A 17,049-nucleotide genomic window follows, 5' to 3' on the forward strand; every position below is an offset into this window, starting at 1 on the left:
TAAGTTATACAATTTTATGGTTTTGGGTATTGGTGATTTATTATATGCCCATGGTTCAATCCCAATCACCAAAGATGCATATATTTAATTAGCTCAAAAACTGAAAAGACGCCGGGCAGTGGTGGCACACGCCTTTAATCCCAGCACTCGGGAAGCAGAGGCAGGCGGATCTTTGTGAGTTCGAGGCCAGCCTGGTCTACCGAGATCCAGGAAAGGCGCAAAGCTACACAGAGAAACCCTGTCTCGGAACCCCCACCCCTACCCCCCACCCCCAACCCCCCAAAAAAAGAAGTTCATCATTCAGAACATCAGAACACAGGCCGCTGCTGGCAGGGACATATCCGAAGCAAGTGTCTTCGACGCTTATGTGCTTCCCAAGCTCTACGTCAACTTGCACTACTGTGTGAGCTGTGCTATCCATAGCAAAGTAGTCAGGAATCGATCCCCATGAAGCCTGCGAGGACGGGACACCCCACCACGATTTAGACCTGCTGGTGCTGCACCACGACTTCCACCAAACCCATGTAAAGAGATGGCTTCATAAAGACAGAAGAAAAAAACACCTTAGAAAAATAAAATGGGACTTACACTTTTTGAATGTGTCTAAAAATAAAAATAAATAAATAAATAACCCAAAACCAAGAAATAAACCTTTATGATTTTTTGACTAGCCACATGCAAAAGTTGATATTTTAAAAGCAAGATATTCTTAACTATAAGATCTTTCCTTCTTTGGGGAAAAAGGAGGTAAGAATATTTCCTTCTAGTTTTATATATATATATATTTGGCTAAACCATCATGTTTAGTAAAGACTAAAATTAGGAATTCTTAGTGAGTTGGATGAGTCTCCTCCCCCCAAAAAATCTTTCCTCCCCTTCCTAAATACAGATACCATATGGTATAATATCATTGTATTTAAAACGTGGTGAAACTTAATTCCAATATATGTTTCTCACAGAATTTCATAAAATTGGGAGATTTCACACTTAGCCCATTCTCTGTGCTTCATTTTTATCACTTATTTTAGCACTGGTCTGCATTATCTCTTAAAATTATCTATCAGGATGCCTGGGCAGGTCTTAGTTCGGTTTGTATACCTCAATACTCTGAGGTTTAACTCTGAGCATGGCAGGTAATCACTTAACGTTGCAGTAGAATTTTTCAAGACAGGGTCTCACTATGTGGCTCAAACTGTCCTGGAACTCACTACAAAGACCAGGCTGGCCTCAAACTCACAGAGATTTACCTGCCTCTGCCTCCTGAGTGCTGGAATTAAAGGAGTTTACCACTACACCTAGCTCTACAGTAGAATTTCAAGGTTTGTTTGTTTGTTCTGTTTTTGAGCTAGGATCTTACTATGTAGCCCTTGGTGGCCTGGAACTCACTATATAGACCAGGCTGTCCTCTGGCTCCTGAGTGCTAGGGTAAAGGCATGCACCTCCATGCCTGGTGTTCATTCCAACTAACTTTAGTAAACAGGACTGAAGGTTACTGTTGTTGGTATTTCAAACCTAATCTCTAGGAAAATAATTTATCAAAAGTATGTTCATTTCATTTTGTTATGGAATGAATAAAGTGTAGGTCTGGATTATAACCTGTGTTCAATTATATTATTACTCAAACATTTGATGACTCTCCTAGTGGGACATTTCCACAGCAGCACACCACTTGGATAAAACTTTACTATATGATTTGTATGAGCCCCCGGGTTTAGGAAGATCCTAAAAAGGTGTGACTTGTTTTGGTGAATGTGAGTGGCTATGATAAATGTAGATACTTTAAGAGTCAGGTTTTATTTTAGTCTCATTTGTTAAGAGAAATGAGTTCATTAGTTCAGGCTCATCATTTTTGGTACTGCGGAGTAGAACACATGGAAGAGACATTCCGTTTTTAATTGTCTTATATGTAAATGCATTTTCTTTTAAAGACAAAGATCTGCAGGTCAAAGTTCTTGCTATCAAGCTTGGCAACCTAAATTCAATCCCTGGGACCCATATGGTGGAAGGAAAGAACTGCCACCCCGAATCCGATGCAAAAGCAAAGCGTCTTTGTATTGTTACAAGTTAACTTGGGACTCTTTTTCTGTCTGACGCAGCAGCAGAGCAGAAGAGCCCCCGAGTAGCAATGAGCTAGGGTTTTTAAAGCAGGGGGGGGGCCTGGGGTCTACAGACTATATAGAACAGACTCAGGATTGGTATATATGAGTGGCAATTATGTTGGTAATTTTTTAATTGACTAGGGTTAGTTGGGAGTTACAGTTATCATTTTGGGGCAGGCCTGGACAAGTCCTTGAGCTGCCATGGAGGCTGGCTGGCCTAGCACTTATTGACTGTGGGGGCTGACTCAGTGGCCCAGACTCTGTCCTTGACCCATGCACATAGCTCTAAGTTGGTGAGGGGTCCCAGACAGCAAACAACTGACTGAACCTTGAGCAGTCAGAGTACATGCAGAAAGGGAGCTACTGCAAGGACTATGTCTTTTGTTCATGGCCCTCCCAGAAACTGCTTGCCCAAGTCTCAGGAAACTGAAATTGAGGCCTGATCTCTGAGAGAAGATTGAGCAGCCTGTTATGGGATCTGCTTGGTCCTTTCTTTTAGATTTATTTATTTTATGTGTATGGGTATTTTGTCTGAATGTATATCTGTGTCTCACCTGTGTGCCTGGTATCCTTGGGGGCCAGAAGAGGACATCAGATCCCCTGGCACTGGAGCTAAGAATGGTTCTCAACCACCATATGAATGTTGCAAATTGAACCCAAGTCCTCTGGAATAGCAACAAGTGCTCAACCACCAAACCATCTCTCCAGCCACTTGTTAAACTTTTTGAATGCTTGTCTTAGGGTTTCTATTGCTGTGAAGAGACACCATGACCACAGAAAATCTTATAAAGGAAAAATTTAATTGGGTGGTGTGGTAATATTTTATTTGTGCTGAAATGTGGTGACATTTTATTTGTACTTGAATAAACAAAGCTTACCTGGAGATCAGAGGAAAAAGCCAGTCATAAATAAACAAAGAAGTCAGGCAATGGTAACACACACCCTTAATTCTGATCATTTGGCAGGCAGGGATCTGTTTGGATCTCTGTGAGTTCAAGGCCACAACAGAGCCAGGTGTGGTGGCACACGCCTTAAATTCCAACTCTAGTTAACCATGGAGGTCTGAAGGTCAGTACAAACATACAGGAAGTGACATAGCTGGGCAGGAAAAGGAAGTGATGTAGCTGGACAGAAAGAGCAAATCAGATGGAAGAACAGCAAGGCATATAGACAGGAAGTCGCTCGCATTTGGAAGCTGCGGAGTTGGTGAGGTAAGGTTAGCTGTGGCTTTCCCTATTTCCCTGATCTCTCAGGTTTTCACCCCTATATCTGGCTCTGTGTTTATTTATTTTTTTAATAAGACCATTTAGAAATTCGTCTACAGGGTGGCTTGCTTACAGTTCAGAAGTTCTGTCCATTATCACCATGGCAGGCATGGCCATGGTGATGTGCAGGCAGACAGGGTGCCGGAGCAGAAGCTGAGAGATGAATACTTCTTCACTTGCAGGTAACAGCAAGTGGTCTCTCGTCCTGGGTGGTATCTTGAGCATATATGAGACCTCAAAGCTCGACTCCACAGTGACACACTTCCTTCAACAACAAGACCACACCTCCTAATAGTGCCACTCTCTTTGGGGACCAATATCTTTCAAACCACCACACAGGGCTACTTCTCCCATCGACTCATTTGGCTCATCTAACCATAATCACCTATATTTGATATTCACTTGTTTATCCTTTGTGATCCTCATACTTTCACTTCTGTGCACTAGGACCCCCATGAAATGTTGAAGAAAGTGATGCCAGCAGATTCTTTTTAAATCTTTTTTATTCTTTCAAAAGCCTGCTTACAGATTTTAATCAAAGATAATGTTTGGGGAAGTTTCAAGTAGATATTCTTTCAGAGTTTCAAGGATTTCCCTTCTGGTCCTGGTTAGCTGAGGGTTTACTTATCATGAATGGGTGTTGAACTTTTTTGGATGCATATTTGTAACTAGTACACTGTGTGTTGGGGGAGCAGGGGGAGTTGCTGGGGATTGAACCCAGAGCCTCAAACATGCCAAGCACATACTTTACTCTGAGCCATACCCCAGACCCCTGTTTTTAAAATTATTTTTATTATTTATTTATTTATTTATTTATTTAAGCTTATTTATCGAACCCAGGGCCTTGCGATTGCTAGGCAAGTGCTCTACCACTGAGCTAAATCCCCAACCCTATTTTTATTTTTATTCATCTATTTATTATACATCATGGCTGCAGCCTCCCCCATTCTCCCCTTCCAGGCCCCCCTACTCCCCCTCCCACTCACTAATTCCCTCCTCTTCCATTTCCATCCATGAAACGGCAGGCCTCCCATGAGTATCAACAAAGCATGGCCTATCAAGTTGCAGTAGCACTAAGCACCTCCCCATGTATTAAGGCTGGGTAAGGTGACCCAGTATGAGGAGTAGGGTCCCAAAAACCAGTAAAAGAGTCAGAGACAGCCCCTGTTCCCACTGTTAGGAGTCCCACAAGAGGACTAAGCTCCACAACTGTCACATATATACAGAGGGCCTAGGTCAGTCCCATGCAGGCTTCCTGATGGTCGGTTCACTTTCTGCAAGCCCCTATGAGTCCAGGTTAGTTGCATTCTGAGTGCCCTTGACCTCTCTGGCTCCTCTCTGACTTCTTTCTCCTCCTCTGCAGGATTCCTGAACTCCACCTAATGTTTGGCTGTTGGCCAGACCCCTATTTTAATATCTATTAAGTTGTCCCCCCCTAAACTGCTGAGATATATCCAAATAAATCCAAATTAATCCTAAAGTAGGAAATTCTATTGTTTTCTTTTCTTTTGATCATTAGCCACTCACCCCCACCTCTGTGCATGTCTGATGATCTTTAGTGAGTGCTGGACATTGAAGAGAAGACAGGAATGTTCCAGATTGTGTCTTCCACCAAAGAAGGTTCCTGCTTTTCTTTTAGACAAGTAGGGTGAAGGACTTACTGCTTTCATCTAACCAGGGATTTAATTTCTCCTGAGCATGGATACAGATTGGATCAAGAACTCTATGAGGTTGGAGTATTTATACCCCAGTATGGATGGGGTGAAGTTGAGGTGAGGAGGATGGGGGATAAGAAGTTGGCACTATGCTGCCTGGCGGTGGTAGTGTACGCCTGTAATCCCAGCACTTGGGAGGCAGCAGCAGGTGGATCTCTGTGAGTTCAAGGCCAGCCTGGGCTACAGAGCTAGTCCAGGACAAGCTCCAAAGCTACACAGAGAAACCCTGTCTTGAAAAACAAAACCAAACAAAACAAAAAGAAGTTGGTACTATGAAGATGGGAGTGGTGGCACTTGGGGGTCTGAGGTGGGAGGATCGCTTTGAGTTGGATGCCAGCCTGAATTACAGAGAGACATTCTGGCCCCAAAAAGAGATTGGGAATATGAGTGTGATATTAGCAGTCTCAGCTCCCATACCAAAAAGCTGAAGATAGCCACTAATGGGTATGGAATATCTACACGCAGAATGATGAGAAGCTAGCGGAAGAAGGCGGCTTTGGGAGTACTTGGAGAAGCACACATATTTTGTTATGTATGTGTAGATTAAGCAGGACTTTTTTTTCCCCCCCCGAAGAAAATAGTTGCTAGATACTGGCTTTCTGCCTTGCACTAACCATTGTAACCATTGGAGCCGTATAAAAGACTTCCAAAGTCTCTTTAGCATTTCTTCTTTGCTGAGCTTGCAGGCCTTTAGTCCTAGACAGCTGGGGAGTCTGCCTGCACTGCAGAGTGACTTTGAGGGCAGCTAGGACAACTCAGTGAGCCTGTCTCACACTAAAAAGCAAAAAGAAGGCTAGGTGTGTAGTTCAGTGGTAGAATGCTTGCCTAATGTGTGCTAGATCCTGAGTTCAAACCACAGAAAAAGTTCCCAAACCACAAAGTTCTAAAACCACTAAAAGTGTCTATGTGGAGCTGGAAAGATGGCTCAGCAGTTAAGAAGAGCACAGGCTGCTCTTCCAGAGAACCTTGGTCTGAGTGCAAGCGCCCTCATGGTGGCTGAGGACCATCTTTAACTCCAGTTCCAAGGGATCTGACATCCTCTTCTGGCCTCCAGAGACATTGTACACATGTGATGCACAACCATACATGCAGTCAAAACACCCAAACACACAAAATAAAAATTAATCAATTTATTTAAAAATGGTCTATATCGCTCAAAAGAATATCATAACACAGAGTTCAATTCTTGCATAAAAATTACCTAAAAATCTTACTGCCAAACTAATTCAATTAAAATGTTTTGTGTGAATCTTCTGTTCTTTTGTTTATGAATACACAAATGCAAATATACACAATATCCTTATTTTTGTAACTGTAACCACAACATTTAGGAAGCAGTCTCCCTTCTTTCTAAGATTAAGTTCAGTTTATGACTAATATTTATTAGTAAATGAGCAATGGGATAAAAGTCTTCATTCCATTTATGACTTTTTTTTGGTTTTTCGAGACAGGGTTTCTCTGTGTAGCTTTGCACCTTTCCTGGAACTCACCTGGTAGCCCAGGCTGGCCTTGAACTCACAGAGATCCGCCTGCCTCTGCCTCTCGAGTGCTGGGATTAAAAGCGTGTGCCACCACCGCCCAGCCATTTATGACTTTTAATGCTTGTTCCATTCTGCCAGTTGGGGAGAGGGTAGTAGTTGGTATTGAATAGAGGACTTGGAGCTTACTGGACAATCATTCTACTGACTGAAGTATTAGCACCAGTCTCTATTCTGCCATTAAAAAAAAAAGATTTTTTAATTCTTATCTAAGTGTATGAGTATATTCACGGGTGACAAAAGAAGCTAGAGAGGGTTTTCAATCTCCTTGAGCTGGAGTTACTGGCAGTTTTGAGTCACTGGACATGGGTGCTGAGAATTGAACTCACTTCTTTGGAAAAGCAGCCATGGTCGGCTGATGTACATGGAAGGTCTGCCCTTTTCTAAAGAGAAAGAAGGAGGAGTGGATTTGGAGGAAGAGGGGAAGTTGGGAGGGACTACAAGGAGAGGAGAGAGGGAGGGAGGAAAACTGTGATCAGGCTGGAAAACAATTAATTAATTAATTAATAAAAAAGAAAAGCAACAAGTGCTCTTAACCTCTGAGTCATCACTCTAGTCCAATTCTGCCATTTGTCATTTAACTCAGTTAACCTATGTTTAGAGTGTGGCAGCCAAAGTGCAGCCCTATTTAACACACACATGCACATGCACGCATGCAAACACACATGACAACATATTAGATGGAGGCATAGCTAGAGAAACAATTATAACTTTAAGTTTTCATCAGTCATGAAGCTTCAGTGATAGTTTGCACAATTTGTCATTTAGGGCTGCTACGGACTAGGTTCTTGGTGAGCTGCTCTATACTATATATTTCACATATAGCTCTCTTCCCATAGCCCTTCCCATTATTGCTTGCTCGTCCTTAGGGTTCCAAAGGAGTTACCCCTTCTGTAGTGGCATCACCTTGCACAACCACCTATTGTGTCTTATTTATTCCCTCTAAGGCCCTCAATCTTATTTGTAGCTACACATTTGTTGAGTTGCTTCCTCAGTGTCTCCTCCTCCTCTTTAAGTGTTCCTAGGAAAGGACTACATTTATTTTATTCACCAAACTAAACCCAGCAGAACTGTATAGAATATGCCTCTGGAAAGAAGGATGATGCTGGGCACATGGCCCACCCCCAATTTCTTATGTGTCCCTTTATTGCTCTATTCTCAGCTAAGCTCCCAGCACAGTGGGTGCTTTGTTGAATAAGTATTAATGAGGATTCACTTCCTGTGAATCTTAAAATCACCCAAGGGAAGAGAGTAAAAGTATGTCCATACTGCAGGTCCTGGAAGGCTTTGGAATGGTGTGGAGCTTACTCAAATATAGGAGTGCAAGTTGTGTTGGCCCCTCTCTATAGGCTTCCAGGTTTTTGACAAGGGATACGATGACAGAGCTCAAATATGGGTGATTTTTGAGTCCCTAGTTGCCAACCAATATCAATCATTGTATAGAATTTGGGGGAATCCATGCAAGAATATGTTCAATAATGGTTGAGGGTCAGAACTTTCATTTCATCATAACAGCTCCAGACAGGAAATTCTAAACTTTGCTCATTGATGAAACACAGACTAGAATAATAAAGAATAGTACTTATAAGGAATTGCAACAGACACCTGAAACCAAAGGAATTGGAAACAAAGCTAGGTTTATGGAAGTAAGGAGTGAGTTTCCATATGAAGGTGGACCATGCAGGATAGAAAGGGCCACCCAGTATACTGGCAGTATAATTTTTACATGTGATCATGCATTTACTTATTTGAGAACTTGGGAGCTCTTCAAATTCATCCAGCCTGTCTTCCATAATTCTTCCAGGACCCAATGGGGGAAACCCCCATCTTAGGCCTGCCAGTGAGGTAATGGAAATTTCCTGACCTCACAGGAAGTCCTTGTGACAGCACTGTTACCCCGTCAGGGCTTGGAGACGTCACAGAGGACCACCAGTCTGGGGCCCCGTGGCTTTCGGAGCCTTTAGTGGACCAGGCCAGCCACTCTAGGGGCTTGGTTCTGGCAGCGGCAGAGGCTGCCCTGTCCTGCGCTGCGCATTAGAGGCCGGCGGGGCCCACAGGGTGTGTGCTGAGTGATTCTTGCTTGTGCAAGGCAAACTTTGAGAAGGAAACGGGGCAAGCGGACTGTGCAAGCAGGCCACTTAAGTTTTCTTTCAAGAAGATACCGCCATCTGCCAAGCCTCTTGAAGCTTGGCGGTCCTCCCACCAAGCTGGTTGGGGGGCCAAGAAGAGACTCATGCCCGGAGGTATGATGTGAGGTGATGTCAGGAGAATGGCACTCATGAATAGGAAGTGCATCTGCGACCTTTGCTCCTGTGGCAGGCATCACTGCCCACATACCCCTACCAAGATTTATGAGAAGACAGAGAAACCATGTCTTTTCTCCGAATACACCGAGAAGTATTCTGCCTATCATTCTTACATGCCCCGAGAGAACTTCAAACCCAAGATGGAGTACCAGAAAGGAACTATGCCAATGGAAGGCCTGTCCACAACGAAGAGAGATTTTGGGGTTCACAACATAGTACCGGTGACACACTATCGTCTCGACAAGTTCACTCCAAGCCAAGACGAAATGGATTTCCTCACAACGTATAATCAACACTACAACTACAGCCCTGTCAATCGAGTGAGCCCCATCAAACCTCGAGACAACAAACATCCATGTACTGACAAAATGGAGAGTGTGCCTACATACAAATCTGATTACTTGCCTTGGAACCAGCAAAGAAGACCTTCGTTTTGTCCACAGCAAACATACCGTCCTGCATCCTGTAGGTTTGATCATAGAACCACACACCAGGACGATTATCCCATGAAACAACTTGTGGATACTGTGAGTTACAAACCTCCATCTGTGCTAAAGTTCTGTAACATCCCCCTGGAAAACACAACAAGCTACAAATCGACCTATGTGGCCCATCCTGTGGAGAAACGGTATGTGCACGAGGCAGAGAAATATAAACCATGTGAAATCCCTTTTGACGGTCTGACCACCCACAGAGAATCCTACAAGGGTTTGATGGGAGAGCCTTCCAAGAGCTGGAAACCTGTATCCAAGCACTCTGGGCTAGACACACTCTTTCCATCCAACACTGAATTTCGAGAGAAATTCCAAGCTTGGCCAACACCGCAGATAGTCCCCAAAGAGCCCATCCCCTATATCCCTCCTGAAGGGAAGATGGATCTTCTGACAACTGTGCAAGCTGACTACTCATGCCCTAATGGTGTTCCAGCTCAGTCCTGCCGGCCAGTCCAGCACGTAAAGAAGAGCGACTGCTTTGAAGGCTCCACCACCAGTAGAGAGGATTACAAACACTGGGCCATCGTCCATAGAGAGCCAGTCAAACCTGCTCCTCATCTGAAATTCCCTGATGAGCCTATGGATTACATGACCACCAATCGTTCCCACTATGTGGCCCACACACCTGTCAATACCAAAAGCTGCAAGCCCCCCTGGTCCGGCCCTTGTACAAACATCCCTTTAGAAGGTCAGACCACCTATTCTACCACTTTTACTCCTAAGGAAATTAAAAAGTGCCCAGCTTCGTATTCTGAACCCCCTGGCTACATCTTTGAGGAGGAGGATGCTGTAGGGCACAGGTTGTACAGGCCGGCTTCCCATACAGCTTCCCATACAGCTTCTCAACAGAGCAACCATTTTGGTTTTGGTGATGCGTAAAGTCCTAACTAGAGAAAATTGGCAGTCCCATCCTGCCATCAAAAAATGGTTGCTTAGCAATTGAAATTGCACAGTATATTAAAAACAAACAATTGAGGATTATTAATTGGATAAAAAAGAATTCCCCAAAATGAAAACAACAATGTAAACAAAACAACGAACTTCATTATCAATTTCAGGATATTTGGATGAAATAAGAATCACCTAAGCAAAATGACATGCAATCACCAGCTGATTGACTCCTCTTAACCCTTCCTCTTACTGTACCTTCCCACCAATGTCCCTTGCTTTGTGCTCATGAAATCAAAGCTGGTCTCAAGAAAATGTTTATCTGATCTAGGTGTATTTTATTAATTTGACCATTTGTCAAGCTTGAAGTGTCAATAAATTTATGTTGGGGAAGAAGTAAAATGGTGTGACCATTTTTGTTTCTTAATTCTTCTTTAAAATTTTTTTGTAGTGTTGTGGATTAAAATCAGACCCTTATACATGCTAAGCAAATACTTGACTACTAAGCTACACTCTAACCCCTTTAATTCCTTTTTAGGTTAAGCAGATTTTTGGTACTTACATACTGAAATTATCCAACTTAAAATTTATCTTAGTATCAAAAACTCTGTATCATTGCAAGAAATATGCTCACCTTAGTTCCTAGGCAAACTGTACCAGTACTACATTGGTTTGGAATGCTGAAAATGTATAGATGTTTTTGTATACCTGTACTGAAAATAGGAAAAAAACTCATAAAATATGCACAAAAGTAATGCCCAGCCCATTAGTCCATTAGTTTTGGTGTAAGTACATTAGCAAAAAGTGAAAAAGATTACTAAGTTGTATATGGTAAAAAAATTTTAAATTTCACTTTTTTGTTGTTATTTTTTTCAAGACAGGGTTTCTCTCTGTAGTTTTGGTGCCAAATTTCACTTTTATATTTACTTATTTATCTTTCTTTTTACTCTACAGGTTCTTTGTGTACATATTATGGCTTCCAGTTTGTGTTTTTATGGGATTGCTTAGTGTGCAAACTTGTGGGTTTATATTTGTTTCTTATGCCTTTTTCCCCCTATTTCCTTTTCTTTTGTCCTATTCCAATGTGTTAATTTTTGCTTTATCTTATTATATTTTATTTTATTTTTATCCCTTAGAAGCCTGTTTATTTTCTAATGAGACAGAAGGGATGGATCTGGATGGTGTGTGTGTGTGTGTGTGTGTGTGTGTGTGTGTGTGTGTGTGTAAAGGAACTTGGAGTAAAAAGAGTGGAAAACATAAACCTAAAACACTTAATTAGAAAAACTTCTATTATTCTATAATCTCACAAACATATTCTTTTATCATCTACCTGTTCGTTGCTCGTTTGCACATTTGTTTTTTTAATAGTGCAATACTATTATGTCATTGTGCTTATATGATCGCTTTCTACTTTAAACTTTAAAGTAACTATTTGTGAACATGGTAGAAGGAACGCAAGCGGGAAGACCAGAGCAGCAGCTGGCACAAAGGAAAACTGCGATTTTGCAAAGCAGTCGGTTGGGAGAGCAGACTGGCTGGCTCGGTTTTCTTTGTCCCTACATTCCTGGGACCAGCATCAGGGTCTTTGCCTCAGGGTTCAGTCTCACGGCCTCAAGCCCCACCCCTCAGCTCCTGGCCCCGCCCACCAACTCAGTCCTCGTCCCGGCTCCGGGCTCAGTTCTACCACTCCAGGCCCCGCCCCGCCGACTTAGGCCCCGCCCCGTCGCCCCACTGCCCAGGCCCGCCCCTCCGCTTCGGCCCCGCCCCGCCCGGCCGCCATATTGATCCTTCTGCCAAAGTCGCTAGCTGTTGGAGCTGGAGCTGGCTATCGCTCTCTACCCTTCTGAGTCTCTGGCCCTCTTTCTTCCCTGGTTGCACCCAGGCGGGCTGGCCAACAGCTCCCGGGGCGTCGTCCTGTGTGTGGCTGGAAGGTGAGCAGGGGTCAGCAGTCCCTTTGGGGCCGGGCGGGAGATGGTAAGGGTGCACGAACGGCAGGAGCTGAGGGCCGCGAGGGCAAGGGGCGCGCCAAATTGGCGCGAGTCTGTAGACTGCTGGGCAACATGGGTGACTTCTCCCTCAGTCTGATGACTAACGCAGGAGGAAAGACGAGTTTGTACACTCAGACATATGGGAAGAGGGACACACACCCAACCACTCCGGACATATACGTTCGTTCACACACACACACACACACGCACACGCACGCACACACGCACACACACGAAGAGAAATCCATAAAACACCCTGGGAAGGAGATATACCCAAATTTCCTAACCCTTAGGAATAGGATGGTGGAGAGATGCGCACACGGACTGATACGCAAACACCTGGGTACACACATAAACCCAGTCTTTCCCCTAAGCACACGGGGACATTCATGGGGACCAAACCTTGCGCTAGAGTGACTGACTAAGGCTGGGTAAAGCAAGGACGCTTGTGTTATTTGAGTTTGGCGACCTCTGACATCCTACCCAGTTGAGCATTTACTTAATGTCTTTGGCCCACACAGGTGAGGGATCTTGGAAGATAAAGCCAGGGCAAAGACCATGTAGGCGGTTGGGAACATTATCTGATTCATACCTTGGCTGAGGTTTCAGAATTGCGTTCCTTCCTTTCTTCCATCTTAGTAACTGAAGACCAGATGAAACTTTTAAGTGCTGACCAAAAGGTTGATGTATTATTGTTTTGTTTTTTAAGTGATGACACAACACATCCCGTGATCATACTTCTTTTGAGGAATAACTTTTCTGCAAGTTTCCAAATTGGCACGTGACCAGTCTTTTCACAGCGTCCTCATAAAATCAGACTGAATTTTGTTTTTGTTTTGTTTTGTTTGTACAAGTTTTGTCTTTTTTTCTGCTAGTTCCACTGCAGTGGAAAAACCCTACACTGCCTGAAATCTCAACTAGAGTTGAAGGAAACCCCGGGCTTTCAACTAAGGACTATTTTCCTTTTTCTTTTCTTTCTTTACTCTTCTCCTTCCATTGCTGGAGCCCAAACCCAGGGTCTTGTGCTTGCTAAGCAACAGCTCTACCCCTGAGCCGAATTCCCCACTCCTCCCTTAGTTAGGGACCTAAGTAGCCTGCTTTTACTTTGTCTTTTATTATACTCCTAGGTCGAAGTTATCACTAATTGTGTTGAACTCCAAATTATGTTATAGAAGAGTGCCATATCTAACAGTGGTGTGGCAGTTTCTTGCTTTCAGGGTTTTCATTACATTGTAGTCTTTGCTGTACTGAAACGTTTATGGTTTGGAGGCTTATTTACTTAGAACATTTGGGGATTTAAGAGCGTTTTTGTTTCATTTCCTAAAAGGTTAGAGTAGACAAGCAAAAACTAGAACATTCATTGTTGGAGACTGGCAAATGCATTGGTGGTATTCTCTTTTTTTTTCCAAAGATCCTTCTTACATTTTCCCTGTCCAGTTACTTCCATTTTGTACCATAGTACTCTAAAGGCCTGGAGTTCTTTTAGTTTTAGCAATTTTTTAAACCTCCTTCAATTTCTTACTATGTATTGGGAAGTCCTCCTCCATACCACATGAACTTGTTTTCCTGGTGTTTCCAAAGCAATGGTTCTGTTTTACAGGAGATGAATTTGCTGGGACCCAGGAGGGTTAAATCTCCTTTCCAAGGTCACCCAGGGAGTGAGGGGGCAGTGCTGATATTCAAAGCATGTTTGGGGGCCTTTTAGAGTAGTAGTTTTGCAACCAGGAAGAAATTTTATCCTCTCCAGGGATATTTTGAGAAATGTCTGGAAGCATTTTTGAGTCATACTCCAGGTCACACTGGGCTTCTTCAGTTCTTTAAGCATTTTTTTATTATTTTAAAAGCTTGCTGGGGGGAAATCCTCTTTATTAAGAGGTATATGAATACCTGGTAACAGAATCCAATTTTTGTTTGTTCATATTTTTTTTGTTTTATTTATTTTTAAGCTAGCCTCAGACTTGGTATGTTATTGGAGGCTAGCTTTGAACTCCTGATACTACTGCCTCAGCCTTCTAAATTCTGGGATTGTGGGGATGCACTACCACATAAGTTTTGGGGTCTTTTTCCCCCCTAAGACAAAAGTGACAAAAATTTTCAAGGTATTGGGAACCATTCCAGTGGACTTAGTTTGTTTCTTCATTATTCCATTCATCCACAGATATTTTCTGAGCAGCTTGCCAGACACTGATACAAAGGTGCTGGCCAAAAGGAAGAAGAGTGGGGAAGCTTCCACCTTCCTGAGGCTTGCAGTCTAGTCACAATCATAAGACCAGGGTCTGACATGGTCCTAGAACAGAATTTATTGTTTGTACTACTCAGGAACAGAGGTCAGGTGTTCATTAAGGAAACAACACATCCACACCCAGCACAGAAGTACCTGTGTCATGACATTCTTTTCCCGGCAGACTTAGATGAAGTGGAGAACAATTGCTGGGCTCTTTAAAGCTTTCTACTGTTGAATTAGGCATACGTGTTTATCAAGTTATGTCCAGAAACTAGTCTCTCTCCCTCCCCCCCATAATAGGGGTCTCACTGTGTGGTTTCAGCTGGCTGCAAATTCACTTTGTAGACCAGGAGGCTGGCCTGTAATTCAATTCGGCTTACAGTCTCTTGCCTGGAGAAGCTATTCTTTTTTTTTTTTTTTTTTTGAGACAGGGTTTCTCTGTGTAGCTTTGGAGGCTGTCCTAGATCTCGCTCTGTAAACTAGGCTGGCCTCAAACTCACAGAGATCCGCTTGGCTCTGCCTCCCGAGTGCTGGGATTAAAGGTGTGCACCACCACTGCCCAGCTTGCTTTTTTTTTTCTGGAGCTGAGGACCGAACCCAGGGCCTTTCGCTTGCCAGGCAAGTGTTCTACCACTGAGCTAAATCCCCAACCCCCTAATTTGTAGCCCAGGCTGGCCTCAAACTCGAGATCCTCTTGCCTCCGCCTCCTTGAGCAAATCCTTCGGGCCTGCGCCACCACAACCGGCAAAGCTATTCTTAATGAAAATAAGAGTCTTGCTTAAATTTAGCCTCAGTAGATAATAGACAGGTGTTTTATTGTTGAAATCAAGAAATAAAAGGATGAAAAATTTAAAATAACATTCGTATAATTTTCTTTTTAAAATTTATTTTTGTGTTTATGTGTATAAATAAACACGTGTGTTTTGCCTGCACGTGTGTCTGTGCATTACTTTCATTCATAGTGCCCATGGAGGCCAGAAGAGGGTAATGGATCACCTGGAACTGGAGTTACAGATGGGTGTGAGGTGCCACGTGGGTGCTGGGAATCAAATCGAGGTCCTCTGAAAGAGCAGCCAGTTCTCTTAACTGTTGAGCCATCTCTCCATCTTGCATAGTTTTCTTTTTGGTGTTTTTCAGCCTGTTTTTTCCCCCATGCTTGTTTAAGACCAGTCTGAGACCAGGCCTTTCAAAATACATACTGCTCCATTCTAATGTCAGTTCTTACTGTTAGGTGAGCCTTTGGGATGGATGATGGCTGTGTGTGTGTGTGTGTGTGTGTGTGTGTGTGTGTGTGTGTGTGTGTGTGTGAGAGAGAGAGAGAGAGAGAGAGAGAGAGAGAGAGAGAGAAGAAGGGTTGAATCTCTAGGATTTCTTGGGAAAATGTTCACATAGTCAGTAGGTTTGTTTGTGGGTATGGCTGTGAGAGTGTATGTGTATGTCTGGTATATGTGCACATGTGTATGTGGAGGCCAGAGAAGGATGTAGAGAGTTCACTTCTATATTCCACCTATATTCGTTTGACACTATCTCTCACTGAACCTGGAGTTAGGCTGTAGATCAGTAAGCTGCAGTAATCCTGGTGTTCATGAGACCACATCCAGCTTTTTCTCTGGGTTCTGAGGATTTGAACTCAGGGCCTTTTGCTTGTAGAGCAGGCTTTCTTACTCATGGAGGCATCTCCCCAGGCTTTTGATTCCTGCTACTGCACAGTGTTTTTCTCTGCTAACAAATATAGATTTCCCTACTGCTTACCCGATGCTCTCTGGGGGGTGTGTGGTGGTGGTAGTGGGGAGGGGGTCCAGGAATGCTGAATTTGATACCACCTGAAAATGATTGCCAGCACATGAAGTCTAACAAAGGTATGTGTTTTTTTTTTTTTTTTTTTTGTGATGTTTTTCTGGGAAGGGTCAAGTGGACTTGGTGCCAGGGAGTTTTGCTCAGTCATGACTTGTCTTGCTACTCTAGCATAGTTAGGTCACCACATTTCTTTCTTTGTAAAAAGATGCATTATTTCCTAATGTCTGCAAGAGAGAGTGTGTGTGTGTGTGTGTGTGTGTGTGTGTGTGTGTGTGTGTGTATGTATGTATGTATCTGTATATACATCAAGTAGAGGCAACAAATCATTAACTGCCACATAATTCTGCCCTGGGCAGTTTGTTGGTTAAGCAGCAGGAGGAAATAAGCTAATTAGAAGTGGTGCCCAATGAGGCTAAGTTAAAAGTTATGTAGATAATAAAAGCTAGTATAAGAAAATAGGGTTTGTAACTACTAGGTCATCCACAGAGGCCATTTATTAAAGAGTTATTGGGGAGGGGAGGAACTGAAGTCAGAAAATGCCTCAGGGAGTTTGGTGGGGAATCAGGAAGCAAATGAAAGGTCAGGATACCTGAGGCAGAACACCTGGAGTCACCTAGGTGGTGGGGGTGTCCGGCAGGCCTGTGGCAGTTGCAAGCCTGCTTTGCCTCAGGGTGCCTGGGCTGGTTAGATAACTTGGAGGAGAAATCTGTTTCTCAATGTGACTCTTGGTACTGT

General features: G+C 43.3%; 2 protein-coding genes across 2 annotated transcripts in view; both read left to right on the plus strand.

The window, feature by feature from the left end:
- The first annotated feature begins 8,886 nt into the window (after positions 1-8,886).
- Positions 8,887-10,296, plus strand: LOC118573747 (stabilizer of axonemal microtubules 1-like). Its single transcript, XM_036174081.1, has one exon. The coding sequence runs from the start codon at positions 8,887-8,889 to the stop codon at positions 10,294-10,296; it is 1,410 nt and encodes a 469-aa protein (XP_036029974.1).
- A 1,623-nt stretch (positions 10,297-11,919) lies between these two features.
- Rab9a (RAB9A, member RAS oncogene family) overlaps positions 11,920-17,049 on the plus strand; it is a 23,534-nt gene continuing 18,404 nt past the window's right edge. The window contains exon 1 of the mRNA XM_036174754.1: positions 11,920-12,236. The gene's annotated coding sequence lies outside the window, so the exon portion shown is untranslated. The remainder of the gene's footprint in view (positions 12,237-17,049) is intronic.

This window comes from Onychomys torridus, chromosome X (assembly GCF_903995425.1).
Source record: "Onychomys torridus chromosome X, mOncTor1.1, whole genome shotgun sequence".
In the NCBI taxonomy this organism is placed as follows: Eukaryota; Metazoa; Chordata; class Mammalia; order Rodentia; family Cricetidae; genus Onychomys; species Onychomys torridus.

What these genes read in the sequence shown, in the direction of transcription:
- LOC118573747 (XM_036174081.1), top strand. Translation starts at nt 8,887, where the DNA reads ATGGCACTCATGAATAGGAAGTGCATCTGCGACCTTTGCTCCTGTGGC.